Source organism: Myxine glutinosa, chromosome 5 (assembly GCF_964187855.1).
Source record: "Myxine glutinosa chromosome 5, kmMyxGlut1.1, whole genome shotgun sequence".
NCBI lineage: Eukaryota > Metazoa > Chordata > Myxini > Myxiniformes > Myxinidae > Myxine > Myxine glutinosa.
In genome coordinates this window covers 84,573,756-84,597,882 of record NC_136265.1, presented here as the reverse complement: position 1 = coordinate 84,597,882, position 24,127 = coordinate 84,573,756, and the positions used below count along the sequence as shown (strand labels likewise).

The window sequence follows — 24,127 nt, the reverse complement described above, 5'->3', positions numbered from 1 at the left end:
TAAGACATGATGATTATTTGGAATTTGTTGATCTGTGTACTGTATTCCTTGATGGTGAAGTAGCTGAACATCAAATAACCTTCAAGCGTCCTGGTGCACTGCATAAAGCCAGATGGATGGCGAAGCTCCTCTACTCAATCAAATTATGTCTCTTCGAAAAACAAATCGCTGATCTTCCAGCAGGTACAATTACCACAGAAAAACAAGTGCCAAAGATCAGAGAATTTGTCACGTTTGTCACTCTAGTATACAGCTCCTGGTGGATGACATGTACCTCTGTCACCGATGCCCCATGGAATGACCTGCAGCTCATCTCCAAACTGAAACAGTATGAAGCTGTCAATGCTGGAATCTCAAGAAGTGCCCTGAAAGCCTTCAAACGACATCTCTGGTACCTCACAGAAGAGATGGTTCCACTTGCCCTCTTCAGCTCAGTTGTTCCTCATGACCATCGCCGTGCTCTGGCAGACAGACTTCTGGAGGTTCAGCCAGATTTTCCAGTAACCAACCCACAAGGACGGTTTGGTACTGGGTTTGGAAAGCCCAGATTTCCTGATGACTTGACTGAGAAGACCACTCTGGCTGATTTTGTTGGACCAGATTCATGGTACCTATTTCATCATCTGAAGCTTGACTGGGCATTTCTAGTTACCGATGTTCAAGAATGGACTAACTCTGCAGCCTACCAGACATCATGGACTAATGTTGAAGCCTTGAATGTGGTGAATGACTCTGCAGAAAGGGGAGTTAAGCTTAGCTCTGACTTCCTTTCAGCAGCCAGAAGTGAAGACCACTACCAAAATGTGCTACAATTTGTTGAGCACAACCGCAAGGAGAAACCGAATCTTCAAAAGCGAGCAGCTCATTAAGACTAAACTGTCAGAAATATCCATGAAAACTACAGTATCTTTGTTTTGTTTCTATTTTCATGTTCATCCATAGTCAGATGTACTCGTATTAAGATGATAAATGCTAAGATTGTGTATATATGATTCTACTGTAATAAAAATTATATCATTCTGGTATCTATAATACATATGATTATACCAATAAAATCATGATTTTGACTATTTGTGTATAAGTGAATTATATCCCTATCCCTATGATGATTATATATTGCTACAGCGCACAATAATACCTTTCCAAAGAGCTATTGTATGTAGCAATCGGTCAATCCTTTCATTTTTATTTATGGGCCTCAAAACAGCTGCGTGTCAAATTTCTGACTGATACTACCGACTCAAAATCTAATTTGCTGAGGTGGACCCAGAAGATGATATCAAAACCTTACCAAATTTTGCATAGGAACTTTATTTTATGACTGGAACAAAATAAAATTGGGGACAGATTGTTTTCTTGACATAGGGGCGTTTGATGCACCCTAACACACACATGCACACAAACATGCACACATACATACATACATACAAACATACATACAAACATACATACACACATACATACATACATACATACACACATACAAACATACATACAAACATACATACACACATACATACATACATACATACATACAAACATACACACATACACACAAACATCCACACATACATACATACACACATACAAACATACATCCATACAAGCACACAAGAACTTGCTATTGGGGTCACAAACCCCACAGTGCTGAAAAACAGAAAAAAATGTAACTTACAATTTGATATGGAGTCATTCCTGGTGGAACCTTTTGCGATGGTGTGCCGTCGACTTTGCTGTAATATTTGATGTGGACAAATGAATTTTCAGGTAATTTCTGTGGAGGCAGCCATATGTTGCTTTTGGAGAGCCCTGATTGGCTTTGGAATGCATGACGTAACTGCCTTGATGACAGATTTTTAAGGCCCATCCCTAAGTTTCTCAATGACAAGACTTTGCTGCTTCATCATAAATTACTAGGGTTTTCATAAAGATGGACTTGCTGCCTAATGTTACAGGTTTACCCTTTTTCTTCCTCTTCTTTTCTTCTTCCTATTGCAAGTTTATTTGCAAAGTTATTCTCACGCTCTTGTGGGGTTGGCTCAGGGAAGTTTTCCCGCCCAAGTCTTTTCATGAACCGGCTTTTTCCACTAAGGTTAGGGCAGGAATCTGTAATTTGGCCAAGGTGCCGGCGATAGCTTGCCTACTCTTCGCAATGCTGGCAGACAGCATGATGAATCGCCGTGCCTGTGATCCCTGGTTAAATCCCATCAGCCGTGTGATCTACTCGTGTCTTCGTAATTCGTGTGCAAGTACCGATGTCTCCTGATGTCCTTCTGCAGCTGATGCTTTGGATGAGTTTCCTCTTGAGTCTTGAACATTGACAAAAACGAACAACTTCGACCTTGCAAATGTTGCTGTTAAGGCTGTATTTAATGAAAGGTTAAATGTGTACAACTTTGGCTTACAGCTTTAGCTTACAACTTTGGCTTACAACTTTGGCTTACAGCTTTGGCTTACAGCTTTAGCTTACAACTTTGGCTTACAGCTTTGGCTTACAGCTTTGGCTTACAGCTTTGGCTTACAACTTTGGCTTACAGCTTTGGCTTACAACTTTGGCTTACAACTTTGGCTTACAACTTTGGCTTACAGCTTTGGCTTACAGCTTTAGCTTACAGCTTTAGCTTACAACTTTGGCTTACAGCTTTGGCTTACAGCTTTGGTACAAGCTCCATTTTTCCCATCGTGATCGGAGCACCATTTTGAAAGGACATCGCAGGTGTGGTAGACTTGAGATTGAAGAAGTACCGTATGTACCGAAGTACCGAAGTACCCATTACCTGGGTGCCATCCCCATTGGTTTGATGCCAGTTTTGGACATTTTGTATTTTTGTTTTTTGTTTTTTTGTTACCACTCAAGCCTTCATTCAACATGCACGGCTTCTTGTTACCTCCGCCACCAAAGGTGGATGGAGGTTATGTTTTCACCCCTGTCTGTTTGTGAACAAAATATCTTAAGTTGTGGACGGATTCGGACGAAATTTGGCAGACATGTAGCGTATGTCACAAGGACGAAATGATTAGCTTTTGGTGATGATCCGGATCCGGATTCGGCTACAAGAATTTTTAAGTGATTCTTCACCATTGGGAGATGGGGCCAAAAATGATACATAGCAGGATATCTCAAAAAGTTGTCTGGATTTGGACGAAACTTGGTTTAGAGGTTGTGTGTCTGACAAGGACAAATAGAATCGATTTTGGTTAAGATCTGAATATAGATTCGGATATAAGAATTATTTAATTATTTAAGTGGTTCTTCACCATTGGGAGATTGGGCCAAAACGATACATAGCAGGATATCTCAAAAAGTTGTGGATGGATTTGGACGAAACTTGGTTTAGAGGTTGTGTGTCTGACAAGGACAAATAGATTCGATTTTGGTGAAGATCTGAATATAGATTCGGATATGAGAATTATTTAATTTTTTTAAGTGATTCTTCACCATTGGGAGATAGGGCCAAAAACGATACATTGCGGGATACCTCAAAAAGTTATGGATGGATTTGGACTAAACCTGGTGGACCGGTTGTGTGTCTGACAAGGAAGAATCGGTTAGATTTTGGTGAAGATCTGAATATGGATTCGGATATGAGAATTATTTAATTCTCAAGTGATTCTTCACCATTGGGAGATCAGGCCAAAAACGATACATTGCGGGATATCTCAAAAAGTTATGGATGGATTTGGACGAAACTTGGTGGACAGGTTGTGTGTTTGACGAGGACAAATAGATTCGATTTTGGTGAAGATCTGAATATGGATTCGGATATGAGAATTATTTAATTTGTTCAGGGATTCTTCACCATTGGGAGATAGGTCCAAAAACGATACATAAGAGGATATCTCAAAAAGTTATGGATGGATTTGGACGAAACCTGTTGGACAGGTTGTGTGTTTGACAAGGACAAATATATTCGATTTTGGTGAAGATCTGAATATGGATTCCGATATGAGAATTATTTAATTTTTTCAGGGATTGTTCACCATTGGGAGATAGGTCCAAAAACGATACATAGCAGGATATCTCAAAGTTTTGGACGAAACTTGGTGGAGAGGTTGTGTGTTTGACAAGGACAAATAGATTCGATTTTGGTGAAGATCTGAATATGGATTCGGATATGAGAATTATTTAATTCTTAAGTGATGCTTCACCATTGGGAGATAGGGCCAAAAACGATACATAGCAGAATATCTCAAAAAGTTGTGGATGGATTTGGACGAAACTTGGTGGACAGGTTGGGTGTTTGACAAGGACAAATAGATTCGATTTTGGTGAAGATCTGAATATGGATTCGGATATGAGAATTATTTAATTTTTTCAGGGATTGTTCACCATTGGGAGATAGGTCCAAAAACGATACATAGGAGGATATCTCAAAAAGTTATGGATGGATTTGGACGAAACTTGGACAGGTTGTGTGTTTGACAAGGACAAATAGATTCGATTTTGGTGAAGATCTGAATATGGATTCCGATATGAGAATTATTTAAATTTTTCAGGGATTCTTCACCATTGGGAGATAGGTCCAAAAACGATACATAGCAGGATATCTCAAAGTTTTGGACGAAACTTTGTGGAGAGGTTGTGTGTTTGACAAGGACAAATAGATTCGATTTTGGTGAAGATCTGAATATGGATTCGGAAATGAGAATTATTTAATTCTTAAGTGATGCTTCACCATTGGGAGATAGGGCCAAAAACGATACATAGCAGAATATCTCAAAAAGTTGTGGATGGATTTGGACGAAACATGGTGGACAGGTTGGGTGTTTGACAAGGACAAATAGATTCGATTTTGGTGAAGATCTGAATATGGATTCGGATATGAGAATTATTTAATATTTTCAGGGATTGTTCACCATTGGGAGATAGGTCCAAAAACGATACATAGGAGGATATCTCAAAAAGTTATGGATGGATTTGGACGAAACTTGGACAGGTTGTGTGTTTGACAAGGACAAATAGATTCGATTTTGGTGAAGATCTGAATATGGATTCGGATATGAGAATTATTTAATTTTTTTAAGTGATTCTTTACCATTGAGTGGTAGGGCCAACCAGGCGGAGGTTTACGCTCCACTGAGTGCCGTTCAAGTTAGAGCTGATGTCATCCTCACTTTACTGGGAAAGAACGCCGAATGACCCATCGTCTTGCTTTGTGAGGTGGTGTTTGTTGTGACGTGCGCCACCCAACGCTGTTGTAATCTTGGTGACGTCAACACGGCCTGTCAAAACTTGTGTCGTCGCTTTCAGCAGCGATGGCCATCCTCTAGAATCCCCCAGAAAAGTATTTGCCCACACACAGAGACATCGTTGTGTACGAAATGTCCCGCTCCGTGATGAACACCAAAAGTGTGTGCTGTTTGTCCCCGAGCGTGTACATGTGTGCTATTTTGATCACATTTTGCAGAAAATAGTGTTGGAACTGAAAATAGCAAGGGTACAGATTTTGTGCTCCAAAAATAAGAGCTCTTCAGTCCTCGTGGATGACGATCATACCTAATTGCGTAACCACCTGTGCTTGTCGTCGGCCTAATGTTGAGCTTTTGAGGATGTCCGAGTACCTTCAATTCCTCTCCCAGAGGTTGTGAGTGTGAACGTAAGAAAGGAGGATCGAGGTGGGAGTTGCGCTGGAGCCACAAACGTGCGTTCTGGAATTTTGAGCTTTTCCCAGACAAAGTAAATGCATTAACTTTTTACTCTGAACCAGGTTACCATACTCGTTCCTTTTGTCTGGAACACTATAATGCCACCTGGAGTCTTTGATCTCCGAATAATCATGAGGCTTCTCCGCACATTTGATACAACATCAAAACTAGAAAGTCACTCGGTACAGAGCACACCTCCGCCAGACTGAACAGTTCATGTTTTGTATCCCACTGATAGGCCGGATCTGGATTCGGGCCTGAACCAAACTCGAATCTGCTTGTTGTCACCAAACCAACTCATCCACCGGTTTATTTTGGGGTTTTTTTGTATACAGAATCGAGCCTCGTGTAAGACCTAGCACATTGAACATGAGAACATGCACAGACACATAAAACATGCAATGAAGGGAGCGGGAGACAAGAGGGGGAGAGAGAGAAGCACACAAGCGCAACAACAGAAGAGAACAGGGATGTAGGTAGATCTGTGGAAGGGGGAGGGCTGGGGGAGCAGGGAGGGGTACACGTGATAAAGCAAATGAACACTTCTAGGAATTTCAGGAAAGAAGTTGGGGATTGAAAGAGGTGGATTTGGGGTGTTTTAACGGGGGTAGAAAAAATCAAGGTTTTGAATGGGGGAAGATAAGAGATGGTGGTGAACAGCTGTTTTGAAGACCTGGAGGGACAAGAGGGGTTGAAGAGAGTGAGGGAGATTGTTCCAAGGCGGGAGATAAGAGGAATGGAGTGAAGGTGAAAGGAGAGTCCTGATTTTGGCAGTTTCACCAGAAGAGGGTTGCTGGAAGATCTTGTGTGTCCTGCAGGAATATTTGGAGAACAGAGCAGAGAGAGAGAAAAGCCGGAGAGGAGTCGGTGGAAGACAAAAAGACCACCCACCTGCCTGCAGTGAGAGAGAAAGGCCCTCAGAATCACCTTCATCGCGGGAGATTCCAATGATTCTGAAAGCTTTGGTTTCAACCGCATGAAGCCGAGCTAGGTGTGAGGCAGGAGCACCGGCCCAGAGGGGAGAACAGTATTCAATTGAGCTGCGGATGAAAGCCTTGTATGTGGTGAGGAGCTCAGGTGTGCCAAGGAAGGACTTTGCACGACATGGGATGCCCAGTCGTTGACTGGCTTTGGAGGCCAGCTTGAATGAATGAATGAATGATCGTTATAAGGCCATTTTCCCCCGCTCCAGCGGGGGTTAGCCTTGCGGGCCCCATGACAATCATGGTTCCCTGTTTGAGGCAATGTTTTTATGGCTGGATGCCCTTCCTGACGCCAACCCTTGGTCACGCTCTTACGATGCGCAGGGATACGGTGTACCTATTCTAAATCGGGGTACACACTGTGATCATTCATCCCAGCAAGCTGTTACTCAATTTGCCGACCTCGGAAGGATGACAGGCTGAGTCAACCCCCCTGGCGTTAATTCAGCGATCGACCGGGATTCGAACCCAGGATCCTGGGATCCCAAGCCGGCACCCTAACCGCTAAGCCAACACCAGGTTTTTTTGGAGGCCAGCCTGGAAATGAGGTTTTCCCAGGAAAGATCATGGCAGATAGTGAGACCTAAAAGCTTGAGTGACAGAACTTCATTGAGAGGATTGTTCAGAAAGTAGATGGGAGGGTTGTCCAGTCGATCTTTTCGGAGAGACAAAGTTAGAGCGTGAGATTTGTCAGGATTGAAAGACATGTTCCACTTGTTTGACCAGTCTGTGATTTTGTCCAGGTCTGCAAAGAGTGAGGAGGCTGCAGACTGCCGATCTGAGGGATGAGGAATGGAGCGGCAGAGAGTGGAGTCATCAGCAAAGAGATAGAGAGGATTTTCCAGAGAGTCAGAGAGATCATTGATGAAGACCAGAAAAAGCACAAGGCCCAGAACACTGCCTTGAGGAACTCCAGCCTGAACCGGAAGGGGAGTAGAGAGAATTCCATTCATGGCCACATGTTGACTGCAACCAGAAAGGAAGTCTGCAAGCCATGCGTGGAGGTTTACATGGATACCATAGCAGGATAGTTTGGTGTACAGAGCGGGGTGCCAGACCGTATCGAAGGCACGTGATATGTCAAGGGAGACAGCTCTGATTTCCTGTTTGGCATTGAGGACCTCCATCTATTGTTGAGACAACAGAAGCAGCATGTCCAGAGTAGAATGACCTGAAGCTTAAACCTGAAGTTTAGTCGTAACACATCCACAACTTGTTGAGATGTCGTGCTATACAGTCACGTGAAAAAGTAAGTACACCCCATGTAAAGTTTTGACTTTTTCAACATATTTCAACATACAGCTATTTGATGGTCATTTCAAGAATATTGATAGATAATGGTGATATAATATAACAAATATCATGAAACATTTACATTTTGGAGTCCATTGTATAATTTAAATAAACATAAATGCAAATTTCGCATGTGGAAAACGTAAGTACACCCTTGGCTCTTTTTGGTGGTATTGCCCCCTTTGGCAGAAACAACCTCAAGTAGGCGTTTCTTATGACTGTCTACCAGTCTCTGACATCGACTGGGAGAAATTTTTGCCCACTCCTCCATGCAGAATTCTTTCAGCTGTAAGATGTTTGAGGGGTTTCTTGCCTGCACAGCTCGTTTCAAATCCCCCCACAACATCTCGATGGGATTTAGATCCGGGCTTTGACTTGGCCATTCCAGAACCCTGCATTTCTTTCTTTTCAGCCATTCCTTGGTGGATTTACTGGTACTAGGGCATGCCCGTACTATATATAAGCTAGGACGTGCCCGTACGTGGGTGCCCGTTCCTTGCCAAAAAAAAAAAAAAAAAAAAATTTGTGTAGGGGTGTGTGTGTGTAAACATCCTAGGGCGTGCCCGTACGTGGGTGCAAAAAAACATGCGTGCAAACAACAACAACAAAAAAAAACTTTGAAACCACGTGGCAGTAACGACCACAGAACCCCCCCCCCTCTATTTACATGAATGGTTTGGTCCATTCGCAACGACCACAGAACCCCCCCCCCCCCTCTATTTACATGCAATGGTTTGGTCCATTCGCAACGCCAAAGCGAACGGCGAACGGCTAAATCGCCATAGCTCGGTAAGTACTTGTCCGATTAATTTCAAACCTTGAAAAGGCACATCCTCGGGTCCCCAGCAATATACCTGGCAAGTTTAAAGTATATCGGACCCGTGGTTGTCGAGAAACAGCGGTCACAGACAAACAAACAAACGTACAAACGTACAAACAAACAAACACACAGAGATTACTGGAATTATAGATAGATGTTTAGGGTCATTGTCATGTTCCAAGGTCCACCATCGGTTGAGCTTCAACGTTCCGACAGATGGCCTCACATTATCCTCAAGCACCCTCTGGTACAATGACGAATTCATAGTGGATTCTATGATGGTGAGCTGCCCAGGCCCTGATGCAGCAAAGCTGCCCCAAACCATAATATTTCCACCACCATGCTTTACAGTTGGTATCAGGTTCTTGTGGTCAAATGCTGTCTTTGGTTTTCTCTAAACATGTCTTCTGGTACTGTGGCCAAATAGCTCTACCTTTGACTCATCTGTCCAGAGCACATTGTTCCAGAAGTGCTGGTCTTTGCCTAGTGTTCATTGGCAAACTTTAGTCTTGCCCTGATGTTCTTTCTGGACAGCAAAGGTTTCCTCCTGGCATACCTCCCATGTAGATCAAATTTGTGCAGCCTCTTTCTAATGGTAGACTCGTGCACTTTGACATCAACAGTGGCAAGAGCTACCAGTAGGTCCTGTGATGACATTCTGGGATTCTTAGAGACTTCTTTCAGCATATTGCGGTCTTCTCTCGGGCTGAACTTGCTGGGGCGGCCTGGCCTGAACAAGTTGGCAGTTGTTTGGAATGTTCTCCACATGTAGATGATCTTCCGGACAGTCGAATGATTGATTTCAAATTGTTTGGAGATCTTTTTAAATCCCTTCCCAGACTCGTAGGCATCTATAACCTTCTTTCTGAAGGCCTCAGAGAGCTCTTTTGATCGAGGCATGGTGACGCCGCACACTTCAACAACAAAGAGCAAACCAAACTAAATATCTGAGGTTTAAATAAGACAGGTTCCTCCAAGATCCTCTCTAACGATGTTCTTATCATTTGCACCTGAACTGGTGCACCTGATTCTAATTTTAGGTATTTGAAGTAGTGATAAATGTAGGGGTGTACTTACTTTTTCCACATGCGAAATTTGCATTTATGTTTATTTAAATTATACAATGGACTACAAAATTTAAATGTTTCATGATATTTGTTATATTATATCACCTTTATCGATCAATATTGTTGAAATGAAGATCAAATAGCTGTATGTTGAAATATGTTGAAAAAGTCAAAACTTTATATGGGGTGTACTTACTTTTTCACGTGACTGTATATCATTTTTGGCCCTATCTTGCATTGGTGAAGAATCACTTAAAAATTGTAGTATGCAGTATCGGTATCCAGGTCTTTACCAAAATTTTATCATTTTGTCTTTGTCTAACACCCAACCTGTCGACCAAATCTCCACCAAATCCTTCCATTATCTTTCTGAGATATCTTGTTCACAGACAAACAAAGAAACGGGGGTGAAAACATAACCTCGAAAAAAGATAATACAAAAATGTATAAAGAATAATAATAAAAATAAATAAATAAACTCGAGCAATGCGACTGTGTCGCCAATATGCCTCCGCGTTGGGGTGGTTCTTAAAAATGATAGTTAGAAAAGTCATGCTCCTCACACTTAAAATTTTTCCTATGTATGAAAAACCCCTTGTGGTGAAATTTTAAGCCATTTGGATTAAATTTAGGGGTTGCACACGGAGTTTGTAATTTCACATATTTGGCTCGCATAAATGTTTGGAGTTGATTATTTCTTCTCCACTGTTATACTTGTGATTTTGACCATTACAGTTGACCTTTGACCTTGCTTTGTACTGCACATTTTGAAATAGTTTTTACGTTTAATGAATACAGTACAGCTGTACTCTGGTGTACGCAGACCATTGGGACAACTTTATCTATCTATAATTCCAGTAATCTCTGTGTGTGTGTCTGTGTGTTTGTTTGTTTGTCTGTGACCGCTGTTTCTCGACAACCACGGGTCCGATATACTTGAAACTTGCCAGGTATATTGCTGGGGACCTGAGGATGTGCCTTTTCAAGGTTTCATATTAATCGGAGAAGTAGTTACCGAGCTATGGCGATTTAGCCGTTCGCCGTTCGCTTTGGCTTTGCGAATGGACCAAACCATTTCATGTAAATAGAGGGGGGGGGGTTCTACCGTACTCGCAAGCCGTTCGCTTTGGCTTTGCGAATGGACCAAACCATTTCATGTAAATAGAGGGGGGGGTTCTGTGGTCGTTACTGCCACGTGGTTTCAAAGTTTTTTTTTGTTGTTGTTGTTTGCACGCATGTTTTTTTGCACCCACGTACGGGCACGCCCTAGTTTATATAATTAGTATTATCATTTATTTATTATTTACTGTAATTTTTTTCATTAAATTCTAATCAATTGCATGTATTTTTTTTTTTCAGAATAATTGATACCTATCAGTGATTGATCATGACAACTCATTCTAAGGATTACCTTTGCAAAGCAGAAGATGGGATTGAAGGAACAAAACTTCCTTCTAAAGGACAAGTTCTTTCATTCTTTCTGCACCTTCACATTAAGGAGGGGAAGACAATTAGGGAAAGTGCCACAACAGTAATCATGTGTGTAACAGAATTCTGGGAGAAAGCAAGAATTCCAACGATCCGTAAGGATAATGCCATTACTAAAGTAGAGAAGCTGTACACAGTTTATAAAAGTTTGAAGAAAGGGAAAAACAGAAGATCAGCCTCACAGATACAGAAGGAGATAGACGTTGAGGCAGAAATCTCCAACTTGTTTGACATTGCCACCTCTGATGCCCTCACAACAATGACAAATCATGAAGACCGAGAATTCCTGATTGCTCAAAGGGAAGCAGGCCGTAGAGGAACAATGGGACCAATTGGTGTCAAGCAAGCTGCAAAAGAGAACCAATCTCTGAAGAGGAAGATAATGGAAGACAAACGAAGAAGTCAATGGGAGAAGGAAGTCGCAGCTTCCTCAAACACAGTACAATTGGAGTCATCTTCCAGCAGCAGCACTGATGAATCTGCAAATGATGAGGATGGTTCTGCTGTTGCTGACCGCGTAGTCCCTGCGCATACGCAGGAGTCAGCGTAGTCCCTGCACATGACAACGAGTAGATGCCCTTGTTCACTGTCCAAAAAATAAACAAGTTTGATTTATAGCCCTTCAGCTGTTTTCAAGTATCACATTTTTACCAGACAGAACAGGTTTCATGTCGATCCGTGAAGCTGTTTAGGAGAAGGGATAAAAAAAAAAAATCGGCTTTCAAGCCAATGTGGCTGCCAAACCATGTGACATGACCTTAAAATATGTACACTCTGCATAAGTATGGGTAGGGGATCACGTTTGTGAAGTTCCGCGTTGATCGGATAAGGTTTGTTTTTGTTATCCAAGATGGCTGCCCAACCACGTGACGTACGACGTCATCGTTTTCAAACTATATGCAACAATGGTGTTGGATGACATTAAAAAAAAATTGCATTGATATTGTAAGCCGTTTCAGAGATAGAATTATTTTATATTTTTCTTCAATCCAATATGGCTGCCACACCATGTGACCAATTATGTTTTTGTGATCAACTTTTAATCGCCATGCCTCATCAATGACACGTAATGTTTCGAGCCAATCGATTTGGTGATTTGGGAGAAGATGTTTTTTTAAGGTTTTCGGTTAAATCCAATATGACTGCCAAAACATGTGATATATGATGTCATGCATTTTATATTTCAATACAACTGTGTCATAGATCATGTGCATGCAATTTCAGATTTATATGCTAAGGAATTCAATTAAAACATTTTTGGCTGGTATCCCACTTCACCTATGATGTCATCATTATCATGCTTTTGTTCCCCTTTGGGAGTACTTGACAATGTGTGAAGTTTCAAATTTTTCCGTTCAGCGGTTTCTGAGAAATACTTTTTATTATTATTTGCGTTTAATCCAAGATTGCTGCCATACCACGTGACCTATGACGTCACACTTATCGTAAAAACATTCTGCATGAGTGTCACTCCTACCCTGAAAGTTTCATCTCGATCGGACACGCGGTTGCTGAGAAAAACGAGGTTTAGCCTGTACGGACCACCTTCGGGGGTGGAGACATAAAAAATAATATAGAACTAAAATGAGAAAGCTATTTTGGTTCAGGTGCAGAGTCTGCACCTCATGGGGTTCACTTGCGGCACTGTGCAGCATATGAAAACTTTCCTGCACCTATGGATTTCGCACTTTTTAGCCACGTAAATCGAAAGCCAAGAACACGGACAGGACAAAGCAGGACAAAGGCATTTTCCGACATCGTTGTCTGACTTATGCTGCATATGAAAGAAGAAGAAGAAATGATTATGCTAAACTGGCCGACCCAAAATAGAATGTCGTCATTGGGAATGTTTTCAAGGAATGTGTGCTGTAGAAAAAGGAATGTTGACGGTGATTATCGGTGAAACGTGGAAGATCGAGTCGAACAAAAGATTTTTATTTGCTCATTTTTGTTGTATTTTTACCGTTATAGTATTTGCTGTTATTTGAGTTTTTATGCCGAAGCCCATAGGACGATGCCGTCTAGAACGGCGATTGTCTGTCCTTATGTCCCCACAAATGTCCACCAATCTGAGCTGAGGATCTGGTCACATGACAGGGGGACAGCATTTCGTAACCATTACATTTGCATATTTTACTAAAAGGAAATATAATAACCTTCTGTGGAACGTTTTGGGGTCCGAGCAGATGTCGTAAGGTAGGTAGGAGGTTGCAGAAATTCTTCAATGCAGTTATGATTGTGAAATGTGATCGACACGGACTTTGCTCCCGAATCCGGAAGTGAACAGATGATGACGGTTCGCTGGTTTGATAATATCTCGATCCAATCGTGATTCAACATGATATTTTGATATATTAATACTATAGAGTATAGTATTAATTTGGGATTGAATTATGATGAATGATGCTGTTTGGAATGAAAATGTAGAGAACGAGCTGCCAATGCCTGATGTTTGACTGAAGGAGGCGCATGAACGTGTCATTTATTGGTTCATCGTTTGCCATTTGCCGTTTTTGTTTTTTTACCCATGTCATTCACGAACCGGCTGTCCATGCCTGAAGTCAAAAAAAATTGAATACTGTACTTGCATTATTCGCTAACTTCTAACAGGTATCCACACCCAGGTCGTACTATCCTCTTCAGCTTATAGTATCAAACAAGCCCCGCTTCGCCGCTGTTAGACTATCGGTCTTGCTTTTAATATTGGTTATTGCAGGAAAGATAGCTTATTCGGTCGTTGCTCACCTCAGCTGTTTTATTAGCCCCCGACCCGGAGGGGCCTACAGGTTTGCTCTCCGTCCGTCTGTCCGTCCCACATGTGGTTTTCCAGACTTTTTCCCCCCCTTACCCTTTAACATATTCAACTGAAACTTGGTGCATGGCTTTATTATGACAAGTTGCACAAGAAGTTTGAGTTCCGGGGCGTTTAGTCAATAATTGTTTCACGGATTATGCCTTTTTTGCTCGGAACAAGAACATTCGGTGGGACAGGTAGGGGACGTGTGTTGCAAGCAATTATCCGTCTCGTTTTCCTGGTGTCGAGTGCCAATATTATTCTCTAGAGGGACATTAAGGTGGCTGTCCTGTCTGCTAGCATTCCTTGGTGGCTCTTATAGATCCCGTGGTGTTTTTTTGTTTTTTTAAAGATCAGGCTATTGCATGCTGGTGCCCTGGGCAAATTATCGTCTCTATGTACAAGAGCATTTGCCAAGGGTACAGCCGGTACCCGATGACGATGCAACCAACAAACGTAATTTGGAACATTTTTTAATACAATATTGAGATTGACTTAAACAAATTAGTTCAATTGAGATTGTGGGCAGGAAAGTAGCCCAGATGGGGAGTTCAGTACTCCATTAAGCAATTGAGAATGGCCTTGAAGGTTGCGAGTCATTTTGATCGTCTCCGCCACGAAAGGTGAATGGACGTTATGTTTTCACCCCTGTCTGTTTGTCTGTCTGTCTGTTTGTGAACAAAATATCTCAAAAAGTTGTGGACGGATTCGGACGAAATTTGGCACAGATTTAGTGTATGTGACAAGGTCGAAATGATTGCATTTTGGTGAGGATTCGGATCCGGCTAGTAGAATTTTTAAGTGATTCTTCACAATTGGGAGATAGGGGAAAACGATACATAGCAGGATATCTCAAAAAGTTGTGGGACCGATTTTGGCGAAACTTGGTGGACCGGTTGGGTGTCTGACAAGGACGATTCGATTCGAATTTGGTGAAGATCTGAATATGGATTTGGATATGAGAATTATTAATTTTTTTAAGTGATCCTTCACCATTGGGAGATGGGGACAAAACGATACATAGCAAGATATCTCAAAAAGTTATCGCTGGATTTGGACAAAACTTGTTGGACAGGTGGTGTGTGTGACAAGGAAGAATCTATTCAATGTTGGTGAAGATCTGGATCCAGCTAGTAGAATTTTAAAAAGTAATTCTTCACCATTGAGCCATATGGCCTACCAGGCGGAGGTATGCTTTCTACTGAGTGCTGTTCTAGTTTTTCATGGAATGACTTGGAACAATGGAGGCTGCCGAATCTGTGCTTGGCTTTTGAAGGCAGCCCTTTTTTATTTCGTATGGAGAGTGCAGGACTGATGCTGCGGCCTAGACGTTTGAGAGACCGAACATTTTCCAGTGGCTGACCATGGGAATAGATAAGTGGGTTCGTTTGACAATCCTTGCGGAGAAACGAGGCTGGATGGTTTTCCCAGGATTATAGGACGTCTTGCGTTTCTCAGACAAACGTCAAATCAATTGCCGATTAGCGGAGTGGTACAGCTGTTGTCTGCCTGTCGGTTGCATAACGTAGGACAAAATTTAGAGTCGTCTTCAAATAGAAAGTATTTTTACCCCACGTGCACAAAGCGAAAGCGGGGATAAGCAATTGGTTAAATTTGTCCATCCGTCTGCAAACGTCAATTTATGATCGAGGAACACGTTTCAAGTCGGGTAAGGAGGATGATGTGATTGATGGTGTCAAAGGCGGCGCTGAGGTCGAGAACGATGAGAATGTTGAGGTTACTGGCGTCGGAGGAGAGGAGAAGGTCGTTGGTGATTTTGAGGAGTGCAGTTTCCGTACTGTGGTTGAGGCGGAATCCGGATTGGAATGTTTCATACAGGTTATTGGCAGAGAGGTGATGTTTGAGTTGAGTGGCTACAGCGCGTTCCAAAACTTTTGACAGAAAGGGTAGGTTGGAGATGGGTCTGAAGTTGTTTGGGGTGTCAGGGTTGAGTCCAGGTTTTTTTCAGAATGGGGGTGACAGCAGCGATTTTGAGGATGGTGGGACAATGCCAGTAGACAGGGAGGAGTTTATCGTTGCAGTGATAAGTGGAGAGAGAGCAGGAAGGCAAGCCTTAACAAAGCTGGAGGGGATGGGGTCCAGAGTGCAGGTGGCAGTTTTCATTCCTGTGAGGAGTTCAGAGAGGTCAGTAGGGGAGACTGGGGAAAACTGAGACAGGGGTTGGCAGGATAAGGGGGGGGGGGGCAGATGGTTTGAGGGGGAGCAGGTACGGTGGTGGTTAAGCTGCTGTTGATGTTGTCTATCTTGCTTTGGAAGAATGAAAGGAACGAAATGCAGTTGTCGACTGTGAATGACTGGGTGGTGGTATCCAGGGGGCTGAGGAGTTTGTTTATTGTGGAGAAAAGTGCTTTTGGGTTTCCGGAGCCAGAGTGGATTATTTGAGAGTAGTAGGTGGAGCAGGCGCGGGAAAGGGCATCTTTGTAGTGCTGCAGGAGGTCTTTGTTTGTAGGCTTGGGAGTGGATTGTGATACCTGTTTTATTACGGAGTCTTTCAAGTTGGCGGGCACGGATTTTCATCAGGCGGAGTTCAGGGGTAAACCAGGGAGCAGAATGGGTGAAGGAAACTGTTTTGGTTTTTATAGGTGCAAGCTGGTCGAGGCAGGAGGAGAGAGTGTGGTTGTAGTAGTCAGTGAGGTCAGAGGGGCTGTGCAAATCAACGAAGGGAGAGGTGGACATTTTTCCAGAGAGGGGAGATGAGAATGAGGTAGGTGAAAGAGAGTTTAGCTTACGGAAGTTGATTATGCGTTTTTGCCTTGGTGCTGGGGTGGGAATGTTGATGGTCATAGTGATGGCTAAGTGATCGGAGAGGGTGAGGTCAGAGCCAGAGAGATGGTGTAGATTTAGTCCAATAGAACAGACAAGGTCCAGAATGTGACCACGGTTATGGGTGGGAAAGTTGACATGTTGAGTGAGGTTAAAGCAATTAAGAATATCAATGAAGTCAGCGGTTATTGTGGAGTCAGTGGAGTCCATGTGGATATTGAAATCACCGAGGAGGAGGGTTGAGGGGGAGAAGGAACAGAGCTGGGTCAGAAAGTAAGATAAGTCAGACAGGAATGATGGGTGTGGTTTGGGAGGGCGGTAGACAACTGCCATGACTGACTGTGTGTGACCAGAAAGTTTAAAAGCCAGGTGTTCAAATGATGGAGCAGAAGAGATGGAGATGAGGCTGGTCTTGATGTCCTGTCGGTGTATTACAGCAATTCCACCACCTCGGCCCTCCGAGCGTGGTTTATTGATGTATGAGTAACCATTGGGTGTAGTGAGGTTGAGTGAGAGGTAGTCCAGAGGTTGTTGCCAGGTTTCAGTCAGACAGAGAAAGTCCAGTTTATTGTCGAGAATGAAGTCGTTCAGGATGTGGCTTTTATTGTTGAGGGACCGGGTATTGAACAGAGTAAGCTTCATATTGCTTTGTATGGTGTGGATGGACCCGGATGATTTTGCCAGGGCTTGCAGACAGGGGGCGCATTCGTGTATGTTGTTGTGATGACGTAATCGACGGGTGAGAGTGCGCTCAGCTGACCAGAGTGAGGGGATGGAGTGACCTGTCTGGGAGTAAACAAACTTGCGACCGGAGCCTCTATGGATGTATCTGGGTCATCGTAGGAGTCCTTGGTTTTTGATGACAGAGATGCATGGCGGAGTGGAGTGGTTGTTGAGTTGAAGAAGCCTCGCGGCGGAGTACCTCAGTGCCATGCTAGGCAGGAGCGAAGGGGCACAGAGCCCGAAGAGGTCAGCCAGCAGCCGCAGGCTGGCTGACCAAAGCGCCAGGCACAACAGGCTGGTCCAGAGCACGACACGCAAGGAGGGTCGAGGAATGAAGATGAGCAGCCCGAGGACCAACAGAGAGCCGAGGACGTGCAGGCCGAGAGCCGAGGAGCCGAGGAGGCAGCCGGGCAACAGCCAGCGTCAACAGCCAGCGAGTGTCCTGCAGCTCGACGACCGCAGCGGTGGCCAACAGGGAGCCAGCCAGCCGTCCAGGCAACCCACAGGAGAGCAACCCAAGAAAACAAAAGGCAGGACATGTGCGAAATGCCCGGGAGCGGGCAGGAGGCAGCGGCGGAAGAGCCGGGCAGGTGAAGCCGGGAGGATCAAGCAGAGAGCAGACCCGTCGGCCAAAAAGCCGCCAAGATTACTAGAAAAGCAGATTCCGTACCTTTATCCAGCCGGAGAATGCACGGCACGTGCGCCTTCCGTCGGAGAACAAACAGCGCCAGCGTCCCCATACGCGGCGCGCGTGGCGGCGTCCACAATCCACAAATCAAAATCCACAAAGTCCACAATCCAATCCACAATCAACAAAAGGCAGGACATGTGTGAGATGTCAGGTGGGAAAAGTAGAAGAAGTAGACCCTGTACATCTATCCAGTCGGAGAAGCGGCGAACAAGCAGCGCCAGCGTCCTCTCTCAGACCGGACCGGAAGTCAAAAACCGTGAGATGATAGTTTTTCTCCTTCTGCATGCCGAGTGGTCAAACGGAATTGAAAATCTTTCCAAACAGGAAACGTACTGTTTTTAAGGACGTCATAAAGGACACAGACAACAGGCACGAATAACTAAGGTGATGGAAAAGTGACTGCATCAACGGCGGTATAATTCCGATTTTTTATTTTTTTTTCTACAATCTTTGAAATCTATATTTTACTTCACTTTAACTATACACATGAACACGGTAAAACGCAAATCGCCTTTCGTAGACTTTCCAAACTCTTCCATTTAAACTGTACTTAGACAAAATATTGCAGCATTTTACTTCATCTCGACCAATTAAATTTACTGCTTGCAGACCACGCCCAAGTCCTTTTTCCTCAAGACTGTGTGGGGTAAGGTGTTCCAGGAACTCTCAGGTCTGGAATGTCAGAGAGGTCGTTTATGTATATGAGGAATTGGACACAAGGCAGAGTGTTGGGAAAGAGACTAAGATGTCAGACTGTCGAATAGCCAGTATATCCTTAGAGTATGAGGAAAAGACGTCCGCGACATTCGGAACCCGTGCCAATCCTTTATTCGTCACCCCTGAACTGTCGTTCTCTCTCCTCGTCACTTCTGGTTACAACTGGTCCCGGAAAGCCGTGCTCCAATATATTTACCCTCGATTGGAGGAGAGGGTATTGCATTCGAGTCCGCTTGTTACTTGCAAAATCGAAGATTTTTCAAGTACGTATATTGGTTGGTTGTGTTTGTGGTTCTGTTTGTCTGTCTGTCTGTCTGTTTGTCACCGGCCTACAGGTCACAATTCCAAACCGATGGTCACGAAACTTCACCAAAGTTGCATAGGGCGCCCCAATTGAGAAGCCTATTGATTTTGAGGTCAAAGGTCATCTGGAGGTCGAATTTCTAAAATCGCCATTTTAAAGCCGATTGATTTGAAAATTGAATAGCATTTGTATATTGTCACGAAATTGGGACTAAACTATTTTTGAGGTGAAAAGGTCAAAGGTCAACTCAAGGTCAAATTTTCGAAATCGTGCATTTTCATCTGAAAAACCGTCAATATTCATCCGATTGACTTGGAAATTTAACAGCATTTGCACATTGTGTCACTAAATAGGAAAACCAACTTTTTGAGGTCCAAAGGTCAACTCAAGGTCAAACTTCAAAAATCATCATTTTTCATCTGAAAAAACGTCACTTTTCATCCTGTTGTCCCGAGCTTTCATCAAGATTGTAAATTTTAATTTTCATGAAATGGACAATTTGCTGTATCAATAGAAAGCTTTTTCTTGGGGGTGGGGGGCAGATTTTGCAAGTATCGTGCTCCGCATGACGTCTTCTTGTTTGTTTGTTTGTCCGCACAGAATAAATGTGATTTTCTCTGCAACCGTTGGTCCGATTGACAGGAAATTTTTCACTACAGGTGCAACTCCACCTGTAGAATTAAAAAAAAAATTGTGATGTCATCGGTCACGTTCTACGGGTGCCATCTTGAAAAAAACTGAAAAACCTTGCACCTCCATATCGCCGAAAGCGCTCCATAGAAAAAATTAAGACGTGGCTCATTGTGCAGCATTCTCCATGGTGAATAACATACGTTAATGATGATGTCACCTGAGCTCCGCACCACATACAAGGCTTTCATCCGCAGCTCAATGGAATACTGTTCTCCCCTTTGGGCCGGTGCTCCTGCCTCACACCTAGCTCGGCTTCACCCTGTTGAAACCAAAGCTTTCAGAATCATTGGAATCTCCCGCGATGAAGCTAACTCCGAGGGCCTTTCACTTACTCACGGCAGGCAGGTTGGTGGTCTTTCTGTCTTCTACCGACTCCTCTCCGGCCTTGCTCCCCCAGCTCTCTCTGGGCTCTGTCCCCCAAATATTCCTGCAGGTCGCACAAGATCTGCCTGCAACCCTCTTATGGTTAAACTGCTAAAGACTCTCTGCTCACCTTCACTCTTTCATTCCTCTTTTCTCCCGCCTCTGGAACAAACTCCCTCACTCTCTTCAATCCCACTCCTCCCTCCAGGTCTTTAAAACAGCTGTTCACCACCATCTCTTATCTTCCCCCATCCAAAACCTTGATCTTTTCTACCCCCGCTAATTTCACCCCATATTCACTTTTTTGAAATACCAACTTCCTTCCTGGAAGTCCTTGCAGTGTCCTTGTGCTTTATACTTCTCCCACCCCTCCCCCCTTCCCACGCCTCCTCCCCCCAAGCCCTCCCACAGATCTCCCGATGTCCCTGCTCTCAAATGTTGTGTTTGTGTGCTTCCCCTTCTCTCCCCATCTTGTCTACCTCTACCCTTATTATATGTTTTGTGTGTCTGTTTGATTTTTTTGTGTGATAAATGTTAGCTCTTTCACGAGCCTCGATCCTGTATCCCCCAAAAAAAAAATGTCAGGTGCCTCCATTATGATGTCATAATTCGACAAGTACAAAACTTCATCCGATCAAGATGAAATTTATTGAGCGTCATCTTGGGATAAATTGGTGGAGAGAAAAAATGATGACGTCATTGGTCACGTGGTTCGGCCGCCATATTTGTTTGAACACAAAAGCCTTACAAACCACTAACAAGAGAAAAATTACCACATTGTGGTCACCAGCTGCGACGTGTAGAAATCATGAGGATATCCGTTGCAATATGCGCTACCAAATTCGACCAGTCATGATATTATATGCATGTGCGATTTTAGTCCGCGATGTTCTTACCTCATACCAACGCACGTCCAGTGTATGCGCATGCACTATTCAAAAAGGCACCCCAACAACAAGAAGAACAACGCGGTCCTCTCATCGAGCTGCTTGTCGCAGCTAAAAAGACGTCCTGGCGAGGGTCTGCAATCTCTGATTGCTCTTTCTTGTTACTTGTATATTACCACAAGAAAGGCAAAAATGAAGTTGCGACAAATCAAATCAAGTTTATTGTCGTATGCATAAAATATACAATGAAATTTGTTTTAATATTGTCACCAGAAAAAATAAATAAACGAAAAAGGTTCCTAACATTGATAACGACTAAAAACAAAAATTTAAATGCATGTACAAATGCAAATAAAAGTACAGGTAATTAATTAATTAATTTCCATTGATTTATATACATGCTGCCATTGGATAAAAACTATTGCCAAACATTTATACCGGGTCCCAATAGAGCGATAATGCTTCCCAGAAGGAAGAAGCTCTAAAAGCAGATTTGCCCATTGATATTGGTCCCAAATTGTACCAACTGAATTATCTGAATTATCACATAGTGCACTTTCAACAGTCCACCGACGACTATCTGCTGTGCTGTTCGCACAATTTTGTCAATTCGGTGTCGATCGTCCACCACAGCATTACCACACCAGACATTGACAGAGAGAGTCAAGACGTGTCGATAGTCCACCACAGCATTACCAGACCAGACATTGATAGAGTGAAGACGTGTCGATAGTCCACCACAGCATTACCATACCAGACATTGATAGAGAGAGTCAAGACGTGTCGATCGTCCACCACAGCATTACCATACCAGACAGTGATGAAGAGAGTGAAGACGTGTCGATAGTCCACCACAACATTACCATACCAGACAGTGATAGAGGGAGTCAAGACGTGTCGATAGTCCACCACAGCATTACCACACCAGACATTGTCGGAGAGAGTCAAGACGTGTCGATAGTCCACCACAGCATTACCACACCAGACATTGACAGAGAGAGTGAAGACGTGTCGATAGTCCACCACAGCATTACCATACCAGACATTGACAGAGGGAGTCAAGATGTGTCGATAGTCCACCACAGCATTACCACACCAGACAGTGATTGAGAGAGTGAAGACGTCTTGATAGTCCACTACAACATTACCATACCAGACATTGATAGAGAGAGTGAAGACGTGTTGATAGTCCACTACAACATTACCATACCAGACATTGATAGAGAGAGTGAAGATGTGTTGATAGTCCACTACAACATTACCATACCAGACATTGATAGAGAGAGTGAAGACGTGTCGATAGTCCACCACAACATTACCATACCAGACAGTGATGGAGAGAGTGAAGACGTCTCGATAGTCCACCACAGCATTACCACACCAGACATTGATAGAGAGAGTGAAGACGTGTCGATCGTCAACCACAGCATTACCATACCAGACATTGATAGAGAGAGTGAAGACACGTTGATCGTCAACCACAGCCTAACCTTAAAGTCTCCTGCTACCACAAAAAATGCCCCTGAATTCGCATTTTCATGCATCGTAATATCAGAACGTTGTTCAATGGCAGATGCGGCATTAGCTTCCGGAGGGAATGTATACAGCAACCAAGACCAGTGTAGCATATCAACCCATCCACCTTGTATGTGGCATATCAACCCATCCACCTTGTATGTGGCATATAAACCCATCCACCGTGTATGTGCCATATCAACTCATCCACCTTGTATGTGGCAATGTGGCATATCAACCCATCCAGCGTGTATGTGGCATATCAACTCATCCACCTTGTACGTGGCACATCAACGCATCCACCTTGTATGTGGCACATCAACCCATCCACCTTGTATGTGGCATATCAGCCCATCCACCTTGTATGTGGCATATCAACCCATCCACCTTGTATGTGGCATATCAACCCATCCACCTTGCATGTGGCATATCAACTCATCCACCTTGTATGTGGCATATAAACCCATCCACCGTGTATGTGGCATATCAACTCAGCCACCGTGTATGTGGCATATCAACTCATCCACCTTGTATGTGGCAATGTGGCATATCAACCCATCCACCGTGTATGTGGCATATCAACTCATCCACCTTGTACGTGGCACATCAACGCATCCACCTTGTATGTGGCACATCAACCCATCCACCTTGTATGTGACATATCAACCCATCCACCTTGTATGTGGCATATCAACCCATCCACCTTGTATGTGGCATATCAACCCATCCACCTTGTATGTGGCATATCAACCCATCCACCTTGTATGTGGCATATCAACCCATCCACCTTGTATGTGGCATATCAACCCATCCACCTTGTATGTGGCATATCAACCCATCCACCTTGCATGTGGCATATCAACTCATCCACCTTGTATGTGGCATATCAACCCATCCACCGTGTATGTGGCATATCAACTCATCCACCGTGTATGTGGCATATCAACTCATCCACCTTGTATGTGGCAATGTGGCATATCAACCCATCCACCGTGTATGTGGCATATCAACTCATCCACCTTGTACGTGGCACATCAACGCATCCACCTTGTATGTGGCACATCAACCCATCCACCTTGTATGTGACGTATCAACCCATCCACCTTGTATGTGGCATATCAACCCATCCACCTTGTATGTGGCATATCAACCCATCCACCTTGTATGTGGCATATCAACCCATCCACCTTGTATGTGGCATATCAACCCATCCACCTTGTATGTTGCATATCAACCCATCCACCTTGAATGTGGCATATCAACCCATCCACCTTGTATGTGGCATATCAACCCATCCACCTTGTATGTGGCATACCAACCCATCCACCTTGTATGTGGCATATCAACCCATCCACCTTG

At 43.6% G+C, this 24,127-nt stretch overlaps 1 protein-coding gene across 3 annotated transcripts in view; it reads left to right on the top strand.

Annotated features, from left to right (window-relative positions):
* AMMECR1 (AMMECR nuclear protein 1) overlaps nt 1-24,127 on the top strand; it is a 175,225-nt gene that overhangs the window by 13,641 nt on the left and 137,457 nt on the right. Inside the window, exon 2 of one of the 3 annotated variants that reach the window (XM_078778240.1) lies at nt 1-1,384. This exon is cut by the window's left edge and continues 1,502 nt beyond it. The exons of the other annotated variants lie outside the window; for them this stretch is intronic. Coding sequence (XP_078634366.1) covers nt 1-869 — 869 coding nt within the window. The 3' untranslated portion in view covers nt 870-1,384. Of the gene's footprint in view, nt 1,385-24,127 lie in introns of those variants that run through there. 3 annotated transcript variants of the gene reach the window in all.